Source organism: Babylonia areolata, chromosome 30 (genome assembly GCF_041734735.1).
Source record: "Babylonia areolata isolate BAREFJ2019XMU chromosome 30, ASM4173473v1, whole genome shotgun sequence".
In the NCBI taxonomy this organism is placed as follows: domain Eukaryota; kingdom Metazoa; phylum Mollusca; class Gastropoda; order Neogastropoda; family Buccinidae; genus Babylonia; species Babylonia areolata.
The window spans coordinates 18,590,566-18,616,149 of record NC_134905.1 but is presented as its reverse complement, the minus strand read 5'-3'; the positions used below and the strand labels follow the sequence as shown (position 1 = coordinate 18,616,149).

Below are 25,584 nucleotides of genomic sequence, written 5' to 3'. Positions count from 1 at the left end.
TGACAAAACCTCTGTGCGCCTGCGTGCGTGCGTGCGTGCGTGTGTGTTCTGTCTAACTTACAGATAGTCTGTTTCTAGACAAGTTTGATTGTGCAGTGTTGTGTGTATGTGCGTTTTGTTTCTGTCTTAACATACAAACAGTCTATTTCTTGTCATGTTTGTGTCTTGTTGAATCGAGTCAAGTCATGTCGTGCAGCGTTGTGTAGAGCAGAGTAGAGCAGTGTTGAGTTGTGTAGTGTAGTGTATAGTGTAGTGCTGTTTAGTGTACTGTGCTATGTAGTGTAGAGTCATAGAGTGGTGCTGTGTTGTGTTATATTGCACTGCGTTGTGTTGTGGTTGTGCTGTGTTGATTTGCATCGTATTGTGTGGTGCTGTGTTGTGTTGTATTGTACTATATTGTAAAAAAAAAAAAGAAAAAAAAAAGAAGTATTGTAATGTAATGCTTTGTTTCATATTATAATGTGTCCATGAAGGAGACCACATCTCTCCTAACAATCATCAAAACTCAGCCACAGATTTTGCAATGTCTTGGGGTTGTTCTTCTTTGTTTTGTGGCTGGTGTTGTCTTGTCTGTTCAGTTCTCTCTTTGTTCAGTCACAGAGTGTGATTTTGTGAAACATACAGCAAACATGTGAGAAATTCACAATATGATCCTTATGCAGATGACCCTGTGTCAGAAGCTGACGATGTTGCAGTAAAGAATGCTGACAATGTTGCAGTAAAGAATGCTGACGATGTTGCAGTAAAGAATGGAGATGACGCTGTGTCAGAAGCTGACGATGTTGCAGTAAAGAATGCTGACAATGTTGCAGTAAAGAATGGAGATGACGCTGTGTCAGAAGCTGACGATGTTGCAGTAAAGAATGGAGATGACGCTGTGTCAGAAGCTGACAATGTTGCAGTAAAGAATGCTGACAATGTTGCAGTAAAGAATGGAGATGACGCTGTGTCAGAAGCTGACGATGTTGCAGTAAAGAATGGAGATGACGCTGTGTCAGAAGCTGACGATGTTGCAGTAAAGAATGGAGTAAACACTGTGTCAGAAGCTGACGATGTTGCAGTAAAGAATGCTGACAATGTTGCAGTAAAGAATGGAGCAAACACTGTGTCAGAAGCTGACGATGTTGCAGTAAAGAATGGAGTAAACACTGTGTCAGAAGCTGACGATGTTGCAGTAAAGAATGCTGACGATGTTGCAGTAAAGAATGGAGCAAACACTGTGTCAGAAGCTGACAATGTTGCAGTAAAGAATGGTGATGACGCTGTGTCAGAAGCTGACGATGTTGCAGTAAAGAATGGAGTAAACACTGTGTCAGAAGCTGACGATGTTGCAGTAAAGAATGCTGACGATGTTGCAGTAAAGAATGGAGCAAACACTGTGTCAGAAGCTGACAATGTTGCAGTAAAGAATGGTGATGACGCTGTGTCAGAAGCTGACGATGTTGCAGTAAAGAATGGAGTAAACACTGTGTCAGAAGCTGACGATGTTGCAGTAAAGAATGCTGACGATGTTGCAGTAAAGAATGGAGAAAACACTGTGTCAGAAGCTGACGATGTTGCAGTAAAGAATGGAGATGACGCTGTGTCAGAAGCTGACAATGTTGCAGTAAAGAATGGTGATGACGCTGTGTCAGAAGCTGACAATGTTGCAGTAAAGAACGGAGATGACGCTGTGTCAGAAGCTGATGATGTTACAGTAAAGAATGGAGATGACGCTGTGTCAGAAGCTGACAATGTTGCAGTAAAGAATGGAGATGACGCTGTGTCAGAAGCTGACGATGTTGCAGTAAAGAATGGAGATGACGCTGTGTCAGAAGCTGACAATGTTGCAGTAAAGAATGGAGATGACGCTGTGTCAGAAGCTGACAATGTTGCAATAAAGAACGGAGATGACGCTGTGTCAGAAGCTGACGATGTTGCAGTAAAGAATGGAGATGACGCTGTGTCAGAAGCTGACAATGTTGCAATAAAGAATGGAGATGACGCTGTGTCAGAAGCTGACGATGTTGCAGTAAAGAATGGAGATGACGCTGTGTCAGAAGCTGACAATGTTGCAATAAAGAACGGAGATGACGCTGTGTCAGAAGCTGACGATGTTGCAGTAAAGAATGGAGATGACGCTGTGTCAGAAGCTGACGATGTTGCAGTAAAGAATGGAGATGACGCTGTGTCAGAAGCTGACAATGTTGCAGTAAAGAATGCTGACGATGTTGCAGTAAAGAATGGAGATGACGCTGTGTCAGAAGCTGACAATGTTGCAGTAAAGAATGCTGACGATGTTGCAGTAAAGAATGGAGATGACGCTGTGTCAGAAGCTGACGATGTTGCAGTAAAGAATGGAGATGACACTGTGTCAGAAGCTGATGATGTTGCAGTAAAGAATGCTGACGATGTTGCAGTAAAGAATGGAGATGACGCTGTGTCAGAAGCTGACAATGTTGCAGTAAAGAATGGAGATGACGCTGTGTCAGAAGCTGACAATGTTGCAGTAAAGAATGGAGTAAACACTGTGTCAGAAGCTGACAATGCTGCAGTAAAAAAAAAAAAAATCACTCACATTTCTTCCTGGTCGTTCATGCCTTCCTCGGCCACCAAGATGTCGTACTCTTCAGCAGCGTAGCGATCCCAGTCAGAAATCTCGTTTCCTGCAGCGTCCACATCCTGCCCACAGCAAAATCATCCACAGATCCACAGATGTGATCAAACATCCACAGATGTGATCAAACAAAACATCCACAAATGTGATCAAACATAACATCCACAGATGTGATCAAACAAAATATCTACAGATCAAACAAAACATCTACAGATGTGAACAAACAAAACATCCACACATGTGATCAAACAAAACATCCACACATGTAATCAAACAAAGCATCAACAGACGTGATCAAACAAAATATCCACAGATGTGATCAAACAAAACATCCACACATGCGATCAAACAAAACATCCACACATGTGATCAAACATCCACACATGTGATCAAACAAAACATCCACACATGTGATCAAACATCCACACATGTGATCAAACAAAACATCCACACATGTGATCAAACATCCACACATGTGACCAAACAAAACATCCACAGATCCGATCAAACATCCACACACGTAATGAAACAAAACATCCACAGATGTGATCAAACAAAACATCCACAGATGTGATCAAAGATCCACAGATGTGATCAAACAAAACATCCACAAATGTGATCAAATAAAACATCCACAGACGTGATCAAACAAAACATCGATGTACTAGGTCCCCACATATGGTAATGGGATCTCTATACAATACAATACACACACAGACCACCCACTCTAGCACTGGCGAAGGGATCTCTATACAACACAAAACAAAACAACACAATACAATACAATACACACACAGACCACCCACCCTGGCAATGGCGAAGGGATCTCCGTACAATACAATACAATACAACATAATACAATACAATACAATAAACACACAGACCTCCCACCCTGGCACTGGTGAAGGGATCTCTATACAACACAAGACAAGACAATACAATACAATACACACACAGACCTCCCACCTTGGCACTGGAGAAGGGATCTCTATACAATAAAATACAATACAATGCAATACAATACAACACAATACACACACAGATCACCCATCCTGGCAATGGCGAAGGGATCTCCGTACAATACAATACAATACAATACACACACAGACCACCCACACTACCACTGGCGCAGAGATCTCTATACAATACAATACAATACACACACAGACCTTCCACCCTAGCAATGGCGAAGGGATCTCCGTACAATACAACACAACACAATACAATACAATACACACACAGACCTTCCACCCTAGCAATGGCGAAGGGATCTCCGTACAATACAACACAACACAATACAACACAACACAATACAATACACACACACAGACCACCCACCCTAGCACTGGTGAAGGGATCTCTATACAATACAATACAATACAATACAATACAGACCACCCACCCTGGCAATGCCGAAGGGATCTCTATACAATAAAATACAACACAATACAATACAACACAATACACACACAGACCACCCACCCTGGCACTGGCGAAGGGATCTCCGTACAATACAATACAATACAATACACACACAGACCACCCACCCTGGCACTGGCGAAGGGATCCCTCTGCTCGTGCTCCAGGAACTTGTCCAGGTTGAAGAAAGTGTCGAAGAAGATGTTGGCCATGCGGCAGTTCTTCAGGTCGCCCAGGGTGATGCGCTCTTCCACCCGAGGTCGCACCAGGTCAAACATCTGCAACGTGTAGGGGTTGGGGGAGCGGGAGATGGTGTTAATGTTATTTTCGATACATACGCAGCGCCTAACTTTGATCAGCGATAAACTCTTTGCAAAGTGCAGGGGAGGCGGTGTGTGTGTGTGTGTGTGTGTGTGTGTGTGTGTGTGTGTGTGTGAATGTTATTTTTTTTATGCATATACAGTGCCTGTCTTTGATCAGAGACAAACGTTTTTGCAAAGTGTAGTGAGAATGAAGTGGGAGATGGTGTTAATGTTATTTTTGATATATATGCAACACCTATCTTTGATCAGAGATAAACTCTTTGCAAAGTGCAGGGGGGCGTGGGTGTGTGTGTGTGTGTGTGTGTGTGTGTGTGAAGGGGGGTGGGGTTGAGGGGGGGTCTGGGGGGGGGGGTTGAGGGGGGGGTGGAGGGGAGGGGAGTGGGGGATGGTGTTAATGTTATTTTTTTTATGCATATACAGTGCCTATCTTTAATCAGAGACAAACTCTTTGCAAAGTGTAGTGGGAATGAAGTGGGAAACGGTGTTAATGTTATTTTCGATACATACGCAGTGCCTGTCTTTGATCAGAGATAAACTCTTTGCAAAGTGCAGGAAGGGCATTGGGGTGTCAGGGGAGAGGGGGGGAGGCGGGAGTGGTGGTGGTGGTGGTGGGGGGGGGGGGGGGGGCGGGAGATGGTGTTAATGTTATTTTCGATACATATGCAGTGCCTGTCTTTGATCAGAGATAAGATCTTTGAAAAGTGTAGGGGAGCAGGGGTGTGGGGGGAAGGGGGAAGCGGGAGTGGTGGTGGTGGTGGTGGGGGGAGCGGGAGATGGTGTTAATGTTATTTTTTTTATTGCATATACAGTGCCTGTCTTTGATCAGAGACAAACTCTTTGCAAAGTGTAGGGGTTGGGGGAGTGGGAGATGGTGTTAATGTTATTTTCGATACATACGCAGCGCCTGTCTTTGATCAGAGATAAAACTCTTTGCAAAGTGTAGGGGAGCAGGGGTGTGGGGGGAAGGGGGAAGCAGGAGTGGTGGTGGTGGTGGTGGTGGGGGGGGGGGGGGGAGCGGGAGATGGTGTTAATGTTATTTTCGATACATATGCAGTGCCCGTCTTTGATCAGAGATAAACTCTTTGCAAAGTGTAGGGGTTGGGGGAGCGGGAGATGGTGTTAATGTTATTTTCGATGCATATAGAGCACCTGTCTTTGATCAGAGATAAAACTCTTTGCAAAGTGCAGGGGGGCGTGGGTGTGTGTGTGTGTGTGTGTGTGTGTGTGAAGGGGGGTGGGGTTGAGGGGGGGTCTGGGGGGGTGGGTGGGTGGGGTTGAGGGGGGTGGTGGAGGGGAGGGGAGTGGGGTATGGTGTTAATGTTATTTTTTATTGCATATACAGTGCCTGTCTTTGATCAGAGATAAAACTCTTTGCAAAGTGTAGGGGGGCAGGAAGTGGGAAACGGTGTTAATGTTATTTTTCGATACATATGCAGTGCCCGTCTTTGATCAGAGATAAACTCTTTGAAAAGTGCAGAAGAGCAGGGGGGCATGGGGGGGTGGGGGGTGGGAGGGAGGGGAGTGGGGGATGGTGTTAATGTTATTTTCGATACATATGCAACACCTATCTTTGATCAGAGATAAACTCTTTGCAAAGTGTAGGGGAGCAGGGGGGTGTGGGGGGAGGGGGGGGGAGGGGAGTGGGGGATGGTGTTAATGTTATTTTCGATACATATGCAGTGCCTGTCTTTGATCAGAGATAAAACTCTTTGCAAAGTGTAGGGAGAGGGGAACGGGAGATGGTGTTAATGTTATTTTCGATACATATGCAGTGCCTGTCTTTGATCAGAGATAAAACTCTTTGCAAAGTGTAGGGAGAGGGGAACGGGAGATGGTGTTAATGTTATTTTCGATACATATGCAGTGCCTGTCTTTGATCAGAGATAAGATCTTTGAAAAGTGTAGGGAGAGGGGAACGGGAGATGGTGTTAATGTTATTTTCGATACATATGCAGTGCCTGTCTTTGATCAGAGATAAGATCTTTGAAAAGTGTAGGGGAGCAGGGGTGTGGGGGGAAGGGGGAAGCGGGAGTGGTGGTGGTGGTGGGGGAAGCGGGAGATGGTGTTAATGTTATTTTTTTTATTGCATATACAGTGCCTGTCTTTGATCAGAGACAAACTCTTTGAAAAGTGTAGGGGTTGGGGGAGTGGGAGATGGTGTTAATGTTATTTTCGATACATACGCAGCGCCTGTCTTTGATCAGAGATAAACTCTTTGCAAAGTGCAGGGGGGCGTGGGTGTGTGTGTGTGTGTGTGTGTGTGTGTGAAGGGGGGTGGGGTTGAGGGGGGTGGTGGAGGGGAGGGGAGTGGGGGATGGTGTTAATGTTATTTTTTTTATGCATATATAGTGCCTGTCTTTGATCAGAGATAAAACTCTTTGCAAAGTGTAGTGGGGAAGGAAGTGGGAGACGGTGTTAATGTTATTTTCGATACATAGGCAGTGCCTATCTTTGATCAGAGACAAACTCTGTGAAAAGTGCAGAAGAGCAGGGGGGCATGGGGGGGTGGGGGGTGGGGGTGGGAGGGGGCTGGCAGGGGGGTGGGGTGGAAGGGAGTGGGGGATGGTGTTAATGTTATTTTTGATACATATGCAACACCTATCTTTGTTCAGAGATAAAACTCTTTGCAAAGTGCAGGGGAGCAGGGGGGCGTGGGGGGAGGGGTGGGGAGGCGGGAGTGGTGGTGGTGGTGGTGGGGGGGGGGGGGGGGGGGGGGAGTGGGGGATGGTGTTAATGTTATTTTCGATACATATGCAGTGCCTATCTTTGATCAGAGATAAATTGGTGCTGGTGCTGCTGGTGTTGCTGTTATTGTTGGTGTTGTTGTTGCTCTTGTTGTTGGTGGTGTTGTGGTTGTTGTTGGTGTTGGTGGTGGTGGTGTTGCTGTTATTGTTGGTGTTGTGGTTGCTGTTGGTGTTGTTGTTGGTGTTATTGCAGTTGTTGATGCAGTTGTTGTTGCTGCTGGTGGTAGTGTTGCTGTTGATGTTATTGTTGTTTGTGGTGGTGGTGTTGTTGCTGTTATTGTTGGTGTTGTGGTTGCTGTTGGTGGTGTTGATGTTATTGTTGGTGTTGTGGTTGCTGTTGGTGTTGTTGCAGTTGTTGTTGTGGTTGTTGCTGTTGCTGTTATTGTTGTTGTTTGTGGTGGTGGTGGTTTTGCTGCTGTTATTGTTGTTTGTGGTGTTGCTGTTGTTGTTGTTTGTGGTGTTGCTGTTGCTTGTGATGTTGCCGTTGTTGTTGGTGGTGTTGTTGTTGTTGCTTGTGGTGTTGCTGTTATTGTTGGTGTTGTGGTTGCTGTTGGTGTTGTTGCAGTTGTTGATGCAGTTGTTGTTGCTGCTGGTGGTAGTGTTGCTGTTGATGTCATTGTTGTTGTTTGTGGTGGTGGTGGTTTTGCTGTCATTGTTGGTGTTGTGGTTGTTGTTGGTGTTGTTGCAGTTGTTGTTGTGGTTGTTGTTGCTGTTGGTAGTGGTGGTGTTGCTGTTCCTGCTGTTGTTGCTGTTGTTTGTGTTGTTGTTGCTGTTGTTTGTGGTGTTGCTGTTGTTGTTGTTGGTGGTGTGTGGTGTGTGGTGATGACCGACCTGACAGAGGCAATCCTCAAAGGGAAGCTTCTCGATGCCCAGGGCCTCCATCTTCTGCATCTGCTCCTCGTAGAAATACTCCATCTCATACATGGAGATCACCCCATCCCCGTCCAGGTCCATGCACCGAAACCAGTACTCTATACTGGAACATGCAACGGCAATCAATACACCAATAATATAAACCAGTACTCTATACGGGAACACGCCAAAATGTACAGTGCATCAGTACATAAACCAGTACTCTATACTGGAACATGCCACCACATAGTCTATCATAATACAGTACACCAATATGTAAACCAGTACTCTATACTGGAACATGCCATGATGTACAGTGCATCAGTACATAAACCAGTACTCTATACTGGAAGACGTCACCACATACCGTAAAGTTCGGTCTATTGAGCGCACTGGTATATGAGCCACACCCACTAAATTTTGGAAAAAATTGAACTTTATACATACATAAGCCGCACCGGTTTATAAGCCGCACTTATTTCCGGTACGGGAACACATACTAATACTACAGAAAAGCTGTTGATACTGTTGGTTATGAAATAAACACAAGCAGGAACAACACAAAGAAAAGCAAACAAAAATACTGCTAGTGCCACAAAAAAATAATAAATAAACACAACGAAAATAAGATCCATAATTTAGGGATAGTCACATTTATTCAACGTCATCTTGCTCACTGAATCCACTAAAATCTTCGTCTTCAGTGTCTGAGTTGAAGAGAACCAGCACAGCTTCCTCCGCCATCTTGTCACTGACTTAGCCTTGCTTTCACTTCATGAACATGAAGGTGGAGGTCGCTGCTGGCTCGTCACTTGCTCTATCGTCTGCTAGGTTGATCGCCTTCAATTTGAAGGCTGCATCATTGGCATAACGTCACATTTTCGGCATGATGAGGGTGTACGCTTGAGCAGAGTAAAACTGAATGCTGATCTGAAGGCTTTAATGTGTACGGATTTGATTTATAAAACGTGAACAGTTAGCACACTATCCTGAAGCTCATCCAAAAATTCATGGACAGAAATCATGATTTTGGTGAGTTGAAGGGCAGCTAAGAATAGACGAGAATGTGACACTCCCGGGATCGTTAAATTCCGCAAGTAAGCCGCATCATTGTATAAGCCGCAGAGGCTGAAGCTGCGGTAAAAAGTCGCGGCTTTTAGACCAAACTTTACGGTAGTCTAATATAATACAGTGCATCAATATGTAAAACCAGTAATCTGTACTGGAACACACCATGACATAGTCTGTTATAATACTGTGCATCAATATGTAAACCAGTACTCTATCCTGGAACACACCACCACATACAGCGCATCAATATACAAACCAGGACTCTAGACTGAAATACACGACATACAAAAACACACCACGACAATCACTTCATCAATAAACACCACCGCATCAATACATCAACCAGTACTTTACACTGAAACACACCGTGCCACACACACAGATAATCCAGCCCTCCCCCTTCCGTCCCCCAGTCTCGCGGCTTTTAGACCAAACTTTACGGTAGTCTAATATAATACAGTGCATCAATATGTAAAACCAGTAATCTGTACTGGAACACACCATGCTACAGTCTAATATAAAACAGTGCATCAATATGTAAACCAGTACTCTATCCTGGAACACACCACCACATACAGCGCATCAATATACAAACCAGGACTCTAGACTGAAATACACGACATACAAAAACACACCACGACAATCACTTCATCAATAAACACCACCGCATCAATACATCAACCAGTACTTTATACTGAAACACACCATGCCACACACACAGATAATCCAGCCCTCCCCCTTCCGTCCCCTACAGTCTAATATAAAACAGTGCATCAATATGTAAACCAGTACTCTATCCTGGAACACACCACCACATACAGCGCATCAATATACAAACCAGGACTCTAGACTGAAATACACGACATACAAAAACACACCACGACAATCACTTCAGGGCCCCTGAGCAGCCGTCGGTCCTGACAAGGAGGCCGTTGTGACCGTGGTGGTCACCTGTGGGTTGACAGAGGCCCGATTTGTGGACAGAGTGGCAATATTGGTCGAGGAACTCGACCTGACCGACAAGAAGTCGATCCCACTTGTCGGGGCTGTGTGTGTCACCCTGTGAGATGTGCTGGGTTGGGTCCGGTGGGGAGCGGACAAGGGGCTGGCCCTTGGTGCTCCCGGCAACCCAGTGTGCATCCTAGATGCGCCCCAGTACGGGTAGAATGGGGGTAACTACCCGTGGGCACCAGCCATACTGTGACCCAAACCCCAAGGGTCACTGGTGCATTGACCTCCATGAAGGGAACAACCTGGCCAAGTCGGAGGGAGGTCAGGTCCGACTTGGGTGTCAGTCCCGCCCGAAGACGAGCGGGCTGACTGCCCGGAACCGCCTGACACGCACGGGCCTCCCCCAGCAGGGGAGACCGGCCGGATAGCGGGAAGACCTGCAGAGCAGGTTGCCACGCGCCCCGAATCCCCTCCCGTGGGGAGACTGGGGTGGCTTGGCCCGGGGTGGGCAAAGTAGAGATCCCCCCCCGGAACCAAATTTTTCTCCCCCCCCAAAAGGAGGTGGGGGAGGGGGGTCGACAGAGAAGGGAGGAGGGGGAACAACAATGGGGCACGTGAGGGCCGTCTCCGAGTGGGGACCCGGGTAATGGCCGGGCGCGGCCTCCCCTCGGGAGTCCGCGCCTAGCTGCGAGTCCCCACAGCACGGAGATGACTTGCCATTCCCCCTTCTCCCTGCCTCGCGCTGGGACACCTCGGGAGGCGACGCTCGTACCTCTTTCCCCCCGGTCCCCTTCATGACCGTTTTACTGGTACGAACGTCGCCTCCGCGATCAGCGTCTAACGACGCATCGCCGCGGTCCGTATCGGGAGGAATCATGAGCTCCGGGCCTGGGAGAGTCTCTTACCGAGTCTCAATCCCAGCATCATGATTCCCTGCCTTCGTGGTATGGCACACGAGGCATGGAACCCGCGCTTAGGCACCCAGCGAAAATCCGACCCCCAACAGAGAAAGGAAAGACAGGATCGACTTAGAGGCAGAAAAAATCGAACGAATCGAGGGTGCCGAGTCGAATCGAGTACACAGAATGTAAGAATACAATAAACACAAGCCGCATGCAACAAAATAAGGCCAAAAGGATACGCTGAACAGCCGAAAAAAGCGTAAGACGAGACAGAGCGTAAACCTGACAAGATGGCGTGGAGAGCCTTGGCCAAAGGAATGATTAAGCGCTTATAGTTTTTAGAGGCGTTTGATTGGCTGAGAGCGGTGGGCCCATCTTTTCACTGTTAGCCGCGCGAAATTTGGCCAAGCAGAGCAAACCAATAGGCCTAGTTTGCATCAGTTTGACATGGTACAGTATATGACACCAAAATGTAAACCAGTACTCTATCCTGGAACACACCACCACATACAGCGCATCAATATACAAACCAGGACTCTAGACTGAAATACAGGATATACAAAAACACACCACGACAATCACTTCATCAATAAACACCACCGCATCAATACATCAACCAGTACTTTATACTGAAACACACCATGCCACACACAGATAATCCAGCCCTCCCCATTCCGTCCCCCAGCCCCCTTACTAACCCCCCCCCCACCACCCCCAAAGCGCTCACCTTGTTGGGTGTTTCTTGTCCTCCTCCGATATCAAGAACCATACGAACTCCTTGTAGGACATCCGCCCCTCCCGGAAATCTTTGCCTCTGCACAACACCGTCCTCACACTGTTAAATGTGTCGGACTTTTAACTCACTCCAGACAAATAGTTTTCTCCCTTGCTTTTCCCAACAGACAATCCATTTGTTAGGGTTAGGAAGAAAAAAAAAATCACAAAAAAATACAAAACATAAAGTAACTGAATGAAACTCGCTGTACTTGACCCACTGACCCCTCTCCTCACGTCGTGTGTACGCCCACCCCCTTCCCTGCCCTCAGAGCTGAGTCACTGTCACTACCTTCTTGCTGGTAGCTTTCTTCACTGCAGATACTTTATTCAACATCTTCATTATCCTCATCGATGTCGAAATCTTCAGTTTGAAGCATTTCAATCTCTTCAGTAGCAGTAAAATGCCACCGTCATGATACAGTTTGCTCCAAAAATTTCCACTAGTATCACCTGTGACGCTATTTTCGATACACATGCAGATAAGCTTGTCATGCAGAGTGCCGAGGTCAATGGCTTGCCGGCGAGTGTGTTGTCTGGGAATCACACAATGAAACTTTCCGTTTGACCCTTGACACGTTCGCAATGCCCAGTGTAGCTGCGATTGTTATGCTACCCCATGAGGTAAAACGTGGAAAAAAATTTTAATTGATGCTTTCGCAATGCCCGGTGTAGCTATGATTGTTACGCTACCCCATGAGGAAAATGTGGAAAAAATTTTAATTGTCGAAACCGCCATAGCGTTCCGTCGTCTGGAACGCAGCCTTGTGTCAGCGCTATCGCATTTCATTGTCCGGAGTGAGATCAGACTGCGATTACAGGTCAGAAGGGCAGCCACCATTCTTTTTCTGGACTTCTTCTTCCTCTTGCAGGGGGCTGACACTAACTTTTTACCCCACTTGCCCAGTCAGGCAAGTCAATGGAAAACTTCACTTGCCCGGACAGATTTGCACTTGCCCTACGTTCAGAAACTTACATGCTTTATATGTGCACACACGCTCAATGCTGGCATACTACACTGTCTGCCACATGCACAGGCTTCATTTTTCATTTTAACTCTGGTATTTTTTTGCAGCAAAAATGAGAGAGTGAGAGCGACAGAGAGAGCGACAGAGAGAGGAAGAGAGCGACAGAGGGAGGAAGAGAGCGACAGAGAGAGCGACAGAGAGAGGAAGAGAGCGACAGAGAGAGGAAGAGAGCGACAGAAGAGAGCGACAGAGAGAGGAAAAGAGCGACAGAGAGAGGAAGAGAGCGACAGAGAGAGGAAAAGAGCGACAGAGAGAGGAAGAGAGCGACAGAAGAGAGCGACAGAGAGAGGAAGAGAGCGACAGAGAGAGGAAAAGAGCGACAGAGAGAGAGAGAGAGCGACAGAGAGAGGAAGAGAGCGACAGAGAGAGGAAGAGAGCGACAGAGAGAGCGACAGAGAGAGGAAGAGAGCGACAGAAAGAGAGCGAGAGCGACAGAGAGAGGAAGAGAGCGACAGAGAGAGCGACAGAGAGAGGAAGAGAGCGACAGAAAGAGAGCGAGAGCGACAGAGAGAGGAAGAGAGCGACAGAAAGAGAGCGAGAGCGACAGAGAGAGGAAGAGAGCGACAGAGAGAGGAAGAGAGCGACAGAAAGAGAGCGAGAGCGACAGAGAGAGGAAGAGAGCGACAGAGAGAGGAAGAGAGCGACAGAGAGCCAGAGCAAGACAGGAAGAGAAAGGGAGGGAGATAGAAAGACTGAGAGAGAGAGAGAGAGAAAAGGGAGGTAAACAACAGTTGAAAGAAAAGAAAATAATCTCACCTTGTGACAGCTCCAGAGAATATCCTGTCGATGATCCTAGAATTGAGTGCTGAAACCCAAGAAGACATGGATGGTAAAGGACAGCGTTCCCCCCAAAACCAACATTGCTTTCCACATCACAAGCGTTCTCTTTGCGCACGCAAACTGTACACTTGTCCCCACCGCCCTCAGCTGATAAAGACCTTGATCTCTGATATTTCCACCATTCGTCCATGTGTGTGAGAGCTTTGTGTGCGAAGGACGTACTTGTATTTTGTATTTGTGGTTACTCTTTTTGTCACAACAGATTTCTCTGTGTGAAATGCGGGCTGCTCTCCCCAGGGAGAGCATGTCGCTACACTATAGTGCCACCCTTTTTTTTTTCTTAATTTTTTTCTACCTGCAATTTTATTTGCTTTCCTTTCGAAGTTGATTTTTCTACAGAATTTTGCCTGGGACAACCCCTTCATTGCCGTGGGTTCTTTTACGTGCACTAAATGCATGCTTGCATATGGGACCTCGGTTTATCGTCTCATCTGGATGACTAGCATCCAGACCACCACTCAAGGTCGGGGAGAAAATACGAGGCGACTGCTGGTGTGATTTGAACCAGCATGCTCTGATTCCTTTGCTTCCTACGCAGACGCGTTACCTCTGGGCCAACGCTCCACATGTCCCCTAAAGGCCGTTCTTAACCAAGCCAACACTTGCTTGGACAACCATGTTTGACAACACTTCTAACAGTGTTGGATCTTAACCGCGCTAACATTTGTCGGGGAACACGGTGTGCCAAGCTCAGCCAACACTGTTATCCAACTCTTTCGGTGTTGGCAAGTCCTGCTCTGACAACTTTTGTGTTGCTGCGTTTTCATTGGTCAACAAAATTAGCAACCGGCAAGTACAAAATGGCTGACATCACCAACATCGAGACCAATTCCACTACCACAAGTGCTTTTATTGACTTGTGGGCCCATTTTCGTTGTTTGTGGGATTGTTGGGATCCTGCCTACAAAAACAAAAATGCCAGGCACGCTGCCTTGAAGGAAATCAGCGACACGTTCGCCCAAGGATGGACTACAGGTAAGTGTTTTACTGAGTACCCCCGTCAAGTTTCTACTTTCTCATTTACATGAAGGCCTTTTTGATTAAAAATTGGAAGAAAGGGTTGTTCCAAGGCTTTTCTATGACGTCAAAAATAGTTTCACGTTTTGATGTTGAAAACAGTTGTTCTGAGAGAGAGAGAGAGAGAGAGAGAGAGTGACGTCTTCTACACAAGTATGCATATCATTAACTGGCGGTTAAGAACCACAACTTGAGTTGGAGAATACAAGTGTTGCAACACTAGTTGGAACATACTCGGTTAATACGCAAATTGTTGTAGAACAACATGTGGCCCAAGAAAGTGTTGGCTTGGTTAAGAACGGGCTTAACCAACAGTCCCTTCTTCACCACGCCCCTTCCCTCAGTGCACAAACAGAACAACAAACCATACACTTGTCCAGACCATAGTCAATGGATAAACCTTTCTTCGTCTTCTTCTTCTTCTGCGTTTGTGGGCTGCAACTCCCACACTCACTCTTACGTACACGAGTGGGCTTTTACGTGTATAACCGTTTTTACCCTGCCATGTAGGCAGCCATACTCCTCTTTCGGGGGTGTGCATGCTGGGTATGTTCTTGCTTCCATAATCCACCAAACACTGACATGGATTACAGAATCTTTAACATGCGTATGTGAACTTCTGCTTGCGTATACACACGAAGGGGGTTCCAGCACTAAGCAGGGTTGCACATATGTTGACCTGGGAGATTGGAAAAATCTCCACCCTTACCCACCGACATTTGAACCCGGGACTCTCAGATTGAAAGTCCAACGCTTTAACCACTCGGCTATAGCACCTGTCAAACCTTTCATTTTCCCCACAATTCCAGCCAATATGTGCATGGGCGCGCGCATGCATGCATGCATGCATGAGTGAAGGACGCGTCCCCCGTTAAACGGTCTTTCCTCATCACTCGCTTTCTCTCCTTGTACACGCAACACAAACACAAACCATACACTCACTGCCATTAACTGACTAAAACTTCAGCATTTCCTCAATTCCAATCAATATATGTGCGTGTGTGCACGCATGCTTGACTGAAGGACGAGTCCCCTAACCAACAGACCTTTTGTCACTTACACGCGTTTCATCAGTGACAAACACAACAACAAACCATACACTTGTCCTGACCGCCGACGGGTGCAATAGCTGAGTGGTTAAAGCGCTGGACTGTCAATCTGAGGGTCCCGGGTTCGAATCACGGTGACGGCGCTTGGTGGGTAAAGGGTGGAGATTTTTACGATCTCCCAGGTCAACATATGTGCAGACCTGCTAGTGCCTGAACCCCCTTCGTGTGTATATGCAAGCAGAAGATCAAATACGCATGTTAAAGATCCTGTAATCCATGTCAGCGTTCGGTGGGTTATGGAAACAAGAACATACCCAGCATGCACACCCCTGAAAACGGAGTATGGCTGCCTACATGGCGGGGTAAAAACGGTCATACACGTAAAAGCCCACTCGTGTGCATACGAGTGAATGCATTAGAAGAAGAGTCCTGACCGCCATCAACTGATAAAACTTCAGCATCACCACTACCATTCTAGTGTGTGTCTTGTATCCTTTGTATCTGCCCGACATGTGATTGTGGAACACTTCCAGAGGTTTGAAAGTGCTCAATGAATGGACTAATCATTATCAGTCGTTGTATTATCATCAGGATTACAGACAGAAAGAGGCAGAGCCAAGTATCGTTGTCATTGTGGTTTGAAAGCGCTACATAAATGCACAAATTATCATCAGTAGTAGTATCATCATCAGGATTTCTGACAGAAAGAGATGGAGCCATGTATCGTGGTCGTCGTGGTTTAAAAAACGCTACATAAATGTACTAATCATGTATGATGGTCGTTGTGGTTTGAAAGTGCTACATAAGTGTACTGATTATGTAGCATGGTCGTTGTGGTTTGAAAGTGCTACATAAATGTACTGATCATGTAGCATGGTCGCTGTGGTTTGAAAATGCTACATAAATGTACTAATCATGTATGATGGTCGTTGTGGTTTGAAAGTGCTACATAAGTGTACTGATTATGTAGCATGGTCGTCGTGGTTTGAAAGTGCTACATAAATGTACTAATCATGTAGTATGGTCGTTGTGGTTTGAAAGCGCTACATAAATGTACTAATCATTATCAGTAGTAGTATCATCATCAGGATTTCTGACAGAGAAAGGTGGAGACATGTACCACTGTTGTGGTTTGAAAGCGCTACATAAATGTACTAATCATTGACCATGGTTTTTGTGGTTTGAAAGTGCTACATAAATGTACTAATCATGTAGCATAGTTATGGTTTGAAAGTGCTACATAAATGTACTAATCATTTACCATGGTTTTTGTGGTTTGAAAGTGCTACATAAATGTACAAATCATTTACCATGGCTTTTGTGGTTTGAAAGTGCTACATAAATGTACTAATCATGTAGCATGGTCATCGTGGGTCGAAAGTGCTACATAAATGTACTAATCATTATCAGTAGTAGTATCATCATCATGATTTCTGACAGAGAAAGGTGGAGACATGTACCACTGTTGTTGTGGTTTGAAAGCGCTACATAAATGTACTAATCATGTAGCATGGTCATCGTGGGTCGAAAGTGCTACATAAATGTACTAATCATTATCAGTAGTAGTATCATCATCAGGATTTCTGACAGAGAAAGGCGGACGGAGACATGTACCACTGTTGTTGTGGCTTGAAAGCGCCACATAAACGTACTAATCATTATCAGTAGTTGTATCATCATCAGGGTTACAGACAGAGAGAGAGGCGGGGGAGCGACGTACCGTGGTCGTTGTGGCGCGCCAGGTCACCACGGTCGATGAACAGGTCGTGGTCTTTGTCCAGCTCCCAGAACTTGCAGTAGATGACGTAGAAATGTTCGTAGGAGAAGAACTCCGTCACCTGGTTGATGTCCTCCTCATCCTCCAACATGGCCAACACCTGGACACACATACACACACATATGCGAGTGCGCGCGTGCACACACACACACCTAACTGTACTGCTGCTTTTGCAGTACAAAACAGTATAACGCAACAGAACACAACACAGTACAATACAGTATAGCGCAACAGAACACAGCACAATACAGCACAGTACAATACAGTATGATGCAACAGAACACAACACAGTACAATACAGTACTAATTACAATACAGTACAACACAACACAACACAGTACAATACAGTACAACACAGTACAATACAGTATGACACAACAGAACACAACACAGTACAACACAATACAACACAGTACAATACAGTATGTCACAACAGAACCCAACACAGTACAATACAGTACAACACAATACAACACAGTACAATACAGTATGTCACAACAGAACACAACACAACACAGTACAATACAGTATAACGCAACAGAACACAACACATCGCAACACAGTACAATACAGTATAACGCAACAGAACACAGTACAATACAGCACAACACAATACAACACAGTACAATACAGTATAACGCAACAGAACACAACACAGTACAATACAGCACAACACAATACAACACAGTACAACGCAACACATCACAGTACAACACAGTATGTCACAACAGAACACAACACAACACAGTATGTCACAACATAACACAACAGAGTACAACACAGTACAATACAGTATAACGCAACAGAACACAACACAGCACAACACAATACAACACAGTACAATACACTATGTCACAACACAGCACAACACAACGCAACAAGTCCGGAGGACAACAGACAACACTCACCTGGAGGAAGTTGCTCTTCCTCAGTTCTGTCACCGTGATGCGACCTGACCACGACCGGTTGACGCAGAAGAAAATTCTCGAAATCACCTGCAACAGACACCCAACCAGCCAAGGGTGACGCAGAAGAAAGTTCAAGAAATCACCTGACTGTAAAAACTCTTGAGGACCAGGACTATGTGGTACTCACAGTGTGCATGTAGCTGGAATGGAACTCAGGGGTGTGGTACTCACAGTGTGTGTATATATATATATATATCTGGAACGGAGCTCAGGGGCGTGGTACTCACAGTGTGTGTGTGTATATATATATATATATATATATATATATATAGGTAGATAGATAGATAGATAGATAGATATATCTGGAATGGAACTAAGGGGTTTGGTACTCACAGTGTGTGTGTGTGTGTGTGTGTGTGTGTGTGTGTGTGTATATGTATATATATATCTGGAATGAAACTAAGGGGTTTGGTACTCACAGTGTGTATATATATCTGGAATGGAACTAAGGGGTTTCGTTCTCACAGTGTGTGTGTGTGTGTGTGTGTGTGTGTGTGTGTGTGTGTGTGTGTGTGTGTATATATATCTGGAATGGAACTCAGGGGCGTAGTACTCACAGTGTGTGTGTGTGTGTGTGTGTGTGTGTGTGTGTGTGTTGTGTGTGTGTGTATATATCTGGAATGGAACTCTTGGGTGTGGTACTCACAGTGTGTATATATATATATATATATATATATATATATATATATATATATATATATATACACACACATATATATCTGGAATGGAACTCAGGGGTGTGGTACTCACAGTGTGTACATATCTGGAATGGAACTCGGGGGCGTCCTGCAGGAAAGACAGGCCTGGATGACCGTCCACCACGTCCTGCCACAGACCAACAACACACATGACCACACGGCACACTATTTACACAGTACTTCACAGCACGACATGACACATGATCACACGACACACCGCATGACACGCACATGACCACACCACACACTGTCACGCACGTCCACACCACACACTGTCACACATGCCCACACGACACACATCACCACACCATGATGCCTTACCTGTCATGGTCATAACACACCTTTGTTTCTAACACACCTGGCAGTTATTTACCTCAGCATCAGTGACAGTAACAACAACACTAATACGCAGGAGTGGGTGTGTGTGTGTGTGTGTGTGTTAAGAGTGCGTGTGTACGCTGAATGTGTGAAACATGTCCTATGTGAGCAGAGGCATGAACATGTGTGTGCATGTCTAGGAGTACAGGTGCACCCCTTCAGACATCCTGGAATGCATGTGCTTACCTATGGACATGTACACAACCCACATCTGTCATTTGCACGTTTCTCTCTCTGTTCCTGTACAACGTTAGTGGAGTGATGGCCTAGAGGTAACGCGTCCGCCTAGGAAGCGAGAGAATCTGAGTGCGCTGGTTCGAATCACGGCTCAGCCGCCGATATTTTCTCCCCCTCCACCAGACCTTGAGTGGTGGTCTGGATGCTAGTCATTCGGATGAGACGATAAACCGAGGTCCCGTGTGCTAGCATGCACTTAGCGCACGTAAAAGAACCCACAGCAACAAAAGGGTTGTTCCTGGCAAAAGTCTGTAGAAAAATCCATTTCGGCAGGGAAAACAAATAAAACTGCACGCAGGAAAAAATACAAAAAAATGGGTGGCACTGTAGTGTAGCGATGCGCTCTCCCTGGAGAAATCTGTTGTGATAAAAAGAACTACAAATACAAATGGTCTGCACAACCCATGTCTGTCATCTGCACATATTTCTATCTCTGTTCCATCCAGTACAATGCTCTACACATCCCATGTCTGTCATCTGTATATTTTTCTATCTCTGTTCCAGTACAATGCTCTATACAATCCATGTCTGTCATTTGCACATGTTTCTATCTCTGTTCCAGTACAATGCTCTACACAACCCATGTCTGTCATTTGCACATGTTTCTATCTCTGTTCCAGTACAATGCTCTACACAACCCATGTCTGTCATCTGCATATTTTTCTATCTCTGTTCCAGTACAATGCTCTACACATCCCATGTCTGTCATTTGCATATTTTTCTATGTCTGTTCCTGTCCAATGCTCTACACAACCCATGTCTGTCATTTGCACATGTTTCTATCTCTGTTCCAGTACAATGCTCTACACAACCCATGTCTGTCATTTGCACATCTTTTTGTCTCTGTTCCAGTACAATGCTCTATTCAACCCATGTCTGTCATTTGCATATTTTTCTATCTCTGTTCCTGTCCAATGCTCTACACAACCCATGTCTGTCATCTGCACATGTTTCTATCTCTGTTCCAGTACAATGCTCTATACAATCTATGTCTGTCATCTGTATATTTTTCTATCTCTGTTCCTGTCCAATGCTCTACACAACCCATGTAACTGTCAACGAAGGAGTGGGGGTGGGGACGAGAGGTGGTCCGGACACCAGCCAGTCAGAGGAGCTGATGATCAGGGTGGGGGGCTGAGTGGTGGTGGTGTGAGCACCAGTCAGACCAGAGGAGACATTTGGTGAAGTGAAAAAAAAAAAAAAAAAAACCACCAAAAAAACCAAAGCACTCAGAAAAGACTTATCAACCGATACTTGAGTTGAGTGCAGAGGTTTGATGATGTGAAAAAAAAAACCCACACCAAAAAACGAAGCAATAACTTCTTCTTCTTCTGTGTTCGTGGGCTTCAACTCACACGTTCACTCGTATATACGTGAGTGGGCTTTTTACGTGTATGACCGTTTTTACCCCACCATGTAGGCAGCCATACTCAGCTTTCGAGGGTGTGCATGCTGGGTATGTTCTTGTTTCCATAACCCACCGAACACTGACACAGATTACAGGATCTTTAACGTGCGTATTTGATCTTATGCTTGCGTATACACACGAAGGGGGTTCAGGCACTGGCAGGTCTGCACATATGTTGACCTGGGAGATCGAAAAAACCTCCACCCTTTACCCACCAGGCGCCGTCACCGTGATTCGAACCCGGGACCCTCAGATCGAAAGTCCAACGCTTTAACCATTCGGCTATGGTGCCCGTCAAAGCAAGAACAAAAAGACTCATCAACCGATACCTGCACGAGCGGCACGAAATCGTCAAACTCCAGAATCATTCGTCCCGGCCTGGCCAGGAGGCGAAGAAACTTGGACGCTTCATCATGGCAAGTGGAGAACAGCCTGAAACCCACATGTTCACACAAATAAAAGTACCGTGTTAACAAATCAACAAAAAATACATCATTCAGACTCTAAAGGGTAACAAACACCATTTGCCTGAAACCCACATGTTCACACAAATAAAAGTACCGTCTTAACAAATCAACAAAAATACATCATTCAGACTCTAAAGGGTAACAAACACCATTTGCCTGAAACCCACATGTTCACACAAATAAAAGTACCGTCTTAACAAATCAACAAAAGTACATAATTCAGAATCTAAAAGCAACAAACACCATCGCCTGAAACCCACATGTTCACACAAATAAAAGTACCGTCTTAACAAATCAACAAAAAATACATCATTCAGACTCTAAAAAGGCAACAAACACCACTGCCTGAAACCCACATGTTCACACAAATAAAAGTACCGTGTTAACAAATCAACAAAAAATACATCATTCAGACTCTAAAAAGGCAACAAACACCATCGCCTGAAACCCACATGTTCACACAAATAAAAGTACCGTGTTAACAAATCAACAAAAAATACATCATTCAGACTCTAAAAAGGCAACAAACACCATCGCCTGAAACCCACATGTTCACACAAATAAAAGTACCGTCTTAACAAATCAACAAAAATACATCATTCAGACTCTAAAAAGGCAACAAACACCATCGCCTGAAACCCACATGTTCACACAAATAAAAGTACCGTGTTAACAAATCAACAAAAATACATCATTCAGACTCTAAAGGCAACAAACACCGTTGCCTGAAACCCACATGTTCACACAAATAAAAGTACCGTCTTAACAAATCAACAAAAGTACATCATTCAGAATCTAAAAGCAACAAACACCATTGCCTGAAACCCACATGTTCACACAAATAAAAGTACCGCGTTAACAAATCAACAAAAGTACATAATTCAGAATCTAAAAGCAACAAACACCACTTCCTGAAACCCACATGTTCACACAAATAAAAGTACCGTGTTAACAAATCAACAAAAGTACATCATTCAGAATCTAAAAGCAACAAACACCACTTCCTGAAACCCACATGTTCACACAAATAAAAGTACTGTGTTAACAAATAAACAAAGGTACATCATTCAGACTCTGAAAGGCAACAAACACCATTCAAGTCGGTCACACACACACACACACACACAGTGACACACACACACACACACAGTGACACACACACACACACAAGGCCAACACATGGAAAGGAAGAGGACTTCAAGAACCATAGTAGTTAGTACCGCCCATCATTCAACAACAAAGAAAACCACCTTGTAGTTGTTCCTTCAAAAAGTGACCACCTCACCATCAAAGCCAAATGTCCAGGCTCCTGAGTTCAACAGAAGATCACTAAGAACAGGCCAACAAGCCAGTTGAACATGACTATCTCTGACCCCATCCATCACACACACACCGCACACAGAGTCCTGTTAGCCTCCACCAAGACCAACAGGGATGACAGCCTGGTGGCCAGGCCGTCTGTGTGACAGATTGCTGCCCTCAAAACCTCAGGTTTGAATCCTGGCAGAACCTGTTTGATTGGGGGATCAACAGGGATCTTCATTCCAAGACTGATGCTTAACAGAAGAGCTGCAGGTTTACACGCTTCCTGCGACACACTTCCGAGGCATTTTCCATTTGAAGTTCTCTTAGATCCCTTCTTGATGCATGTAAAACTGGCAGACATGCCTCCCCCCAATTTTCCATGTTCAGGAACACCGAAAGCGTAATCTGTGGGTACGCAAAAAGACATCCGAAAATAACTCTGAAGACAGAAGCTTACTGGAACATGAATTCACAAATGAGATAAGTATCAAGATGAAAAACAGGGCAATTAAAATTTTAACTTCTTGGGAGTTCTGTGGTGGTTTTCTGGGACATGCAGGTCTAGGAAACCAGTATTTCAGAAACACACTGAACCGTTTTTACTGACTTTCACTTCAGGGACAACTACTGACAGCCAGTAACAAAGGGACATATCTGAACTGTGGTGACAAACCACAGCTGTAAACCTAACATTCAGTCAGACATGTCAATCCTGCTACCGTCAATTGCCGCGTATCAGTTCCATCCGGAAATATCTGTCCATTGACGCAACATCTAGACTTGTCGTTTCTCTCATTCTCTCTCGCCTTCACTACTGTAACACTCTATTGTCTGGTTTGCCTGCTTCATCCATTCAGTCCCTTCAGCGCATACAAAACTCTGCTGCCCGACTCGTCCTCAGAAAGAAAATATCTGAGCATATCACTCCTCTTTTGCAACATCTCCAATGGCTCCCTGTCTCACACAGAATAAAGTACAAGATCAGCACTCTATGTTATAAATGTATTCACAAATCAGTCCCTTCCTATCTCTGTGGCTGCCTTCACCTCTACACTCCATCTTGCTCACTACAATCAGCTTCAGATCCACTCTGTTTACGCATACCCAGATTCAAACTCTCGACTGCTGGCCGCCGTTCTTTCTCTGTCTCTGGACCTTGCAATTGGAATCAACTTCCTCTTTCGCTTCATCAAGTCTCCACACTCAGCTCTTTCAAGTCTGGCCTTAAAACCCACCTCTTCCCAAAATAGCCTCCCTTCCCTTGCCTCTTCCTTGTCTTCAGCTTCTCCGGTTTTAGAGTTATGCATGTGTGCAAATGACTGGTGTGAAAGTGCTTTGATTTGTCTATGCACAAGATTCAGTGCTATATAAATACCATTATTATTATTATTCTTATTATCATTATTAACATTTCACTTTTCAATACACTGACAATGAGCCGTGCACCCATACTACACTGCACAGAAGCACTCAGACCACAGCGAACACACGACGCATTGTAACAGGTGATCATAACAAAAAAAAGAATTTTATTTATAAAGACAAAAAAAAAAAAATCCCACTAGCAAAATCAAAACAAAAGGATCCCTCATGCAAAGCAGGGTAAACCGACTCAAGTTCTACAACTCACTTTTTCATCATGGCCGAGAAGGACTGCAGAGTGATGAAGCCTTGTTTGTCTCCCCCTGCCGCACGGAACAGCAAGATTCTCCAGTACAGGGGGAAGCCACAGGCCTGGAACACACATCACATCATTGTCCTCAGTCCTCTACCCAATATATCCCTCACACACACACACACACACACACACACTACAGGGGGAAGCCACAGGCCTGGAACACACATCACATCATTGTCTTCAGTCTTCTACCCAATATATCCCTCACACACACACACACACACGAGAAACACACACACACACACACACACTACAGGGGGAAGCCACAGGCCTGGAACACACATCACAACATTGTCTTCAGTCTTCTACTTAATATATCCCTCACACACACACACACACACACACACACAGACACTACAGGGGGAAGCCACAGGCCTGGAACACACATCACAACATTGTCCTCAGTCCTCTACCCAATATATCCCTCACACACACACACACACACACACACACACACACACACTACAGGGAGAAGCCACAGGCCTGAAACACACATCACAACACTGTCCTCAGGCACTCAGTCCTCTACCCAATATATCCCTCACACACACACACAGACACACACACACACAGAGCACAGGGAGAAGCCACAGGCCTGAAACACACATCACAACACTGTCCTCAGGCACTCAGTCCTCTGTCCAACATATCCCTCACACACGCGCGCGCACACACACACACACACACTACAGGGAAAAGACACAGGCCTGGAACACACATCACAACATTGTCCTCAAACACTCAGTCCTCTACCCAATATATCCCTCACACACACACACACACACACACACACACATGCGTGCGCGGGCGAGCACACACACACACACACATGCGCGCGCACGCACGCACACACACACACACACACAGAGTACAGGGAGAAACCACAGGCCTGAAACACACTTCACAACATTGTCCTCAAACACTCAGACCTCTACCCAACATATCCCTCACACGCGTGCACACACACACACACACTCACATAGTAGCTCTGCACAACACACAACTCCAGCGAAAATGAAAAGAAAACATCCCCAGGCAAGTTCATATACTTTATCGTCATTTAATCCAAGCTACACTATATACATATATACAATATATATAC

The 25,584-nt window shown here is 45.3% G+C and overlaps 1 protein-coding gene across 6 annotated transcripts in view; it reads right to left on the bottom strand.

Moving 5' to 3' along the window:
- LOC143275585 (serine/threonine-protein phosphatase 2A regulatory subunit B'' subunit delta-like) overlaps positions 1 to 25,584 on the bottom strand; it is a 118,107-nt gene that overhangs the window by 19,366 nt on the left and 73,157 nt on the right. For all 6 annotated transcript variants that reach the window (XR_013053442.1, XR_013053443.1, XM_076579791.1 and 3 more), the window contains 10 exons: positions 24,435 to 24,538; positions 21,362 to 21,464; positions 19,062 to 19,136; positions 18,252 to 18,338; positions 17,287 to 17,443; positions 13,417 to 13,465; positions 11,586 to 11,672; positions 7,914 to 8,058; positions 4,144 to 4,293; positions 2,558 to 2,661 (listed from right to left, as the gene is read on the bottom strand). Coding sequence is in view for 4 of the 6 variants with exons in the window: in XM_076579791.1 (XP_076435906.1) it covers positions 2,558 to 2,661; positions 4,144 to 4,293; positions 7,914 to 8,058; positions 11,586 to 11,672; positions 13,417 to 13,465; positions 17,287 to 17,443; positions 18,252 to 18,338; positions 19,062 to 19,136; positions 21,362 to 21,464; positions 24,435 to 24,538 (1,061 nt within the window). In the remaining 2 variants the exon portion in view is untranslated. The remainder of the gene's footprint in view (positions 1 to 2,557; positions 2,662 to 4,143; positions 4,294 to 7,913; positions 8,059 to 11,585; positions 11,673 to 13,416; positions 13,466 to 17,286; positions 17,444 to 18,251; positions 18,339 to 19,061; positions 19,137 to 21,361; positions 21,465 to 24,434; positions 24,539 to 25,584) is intronic.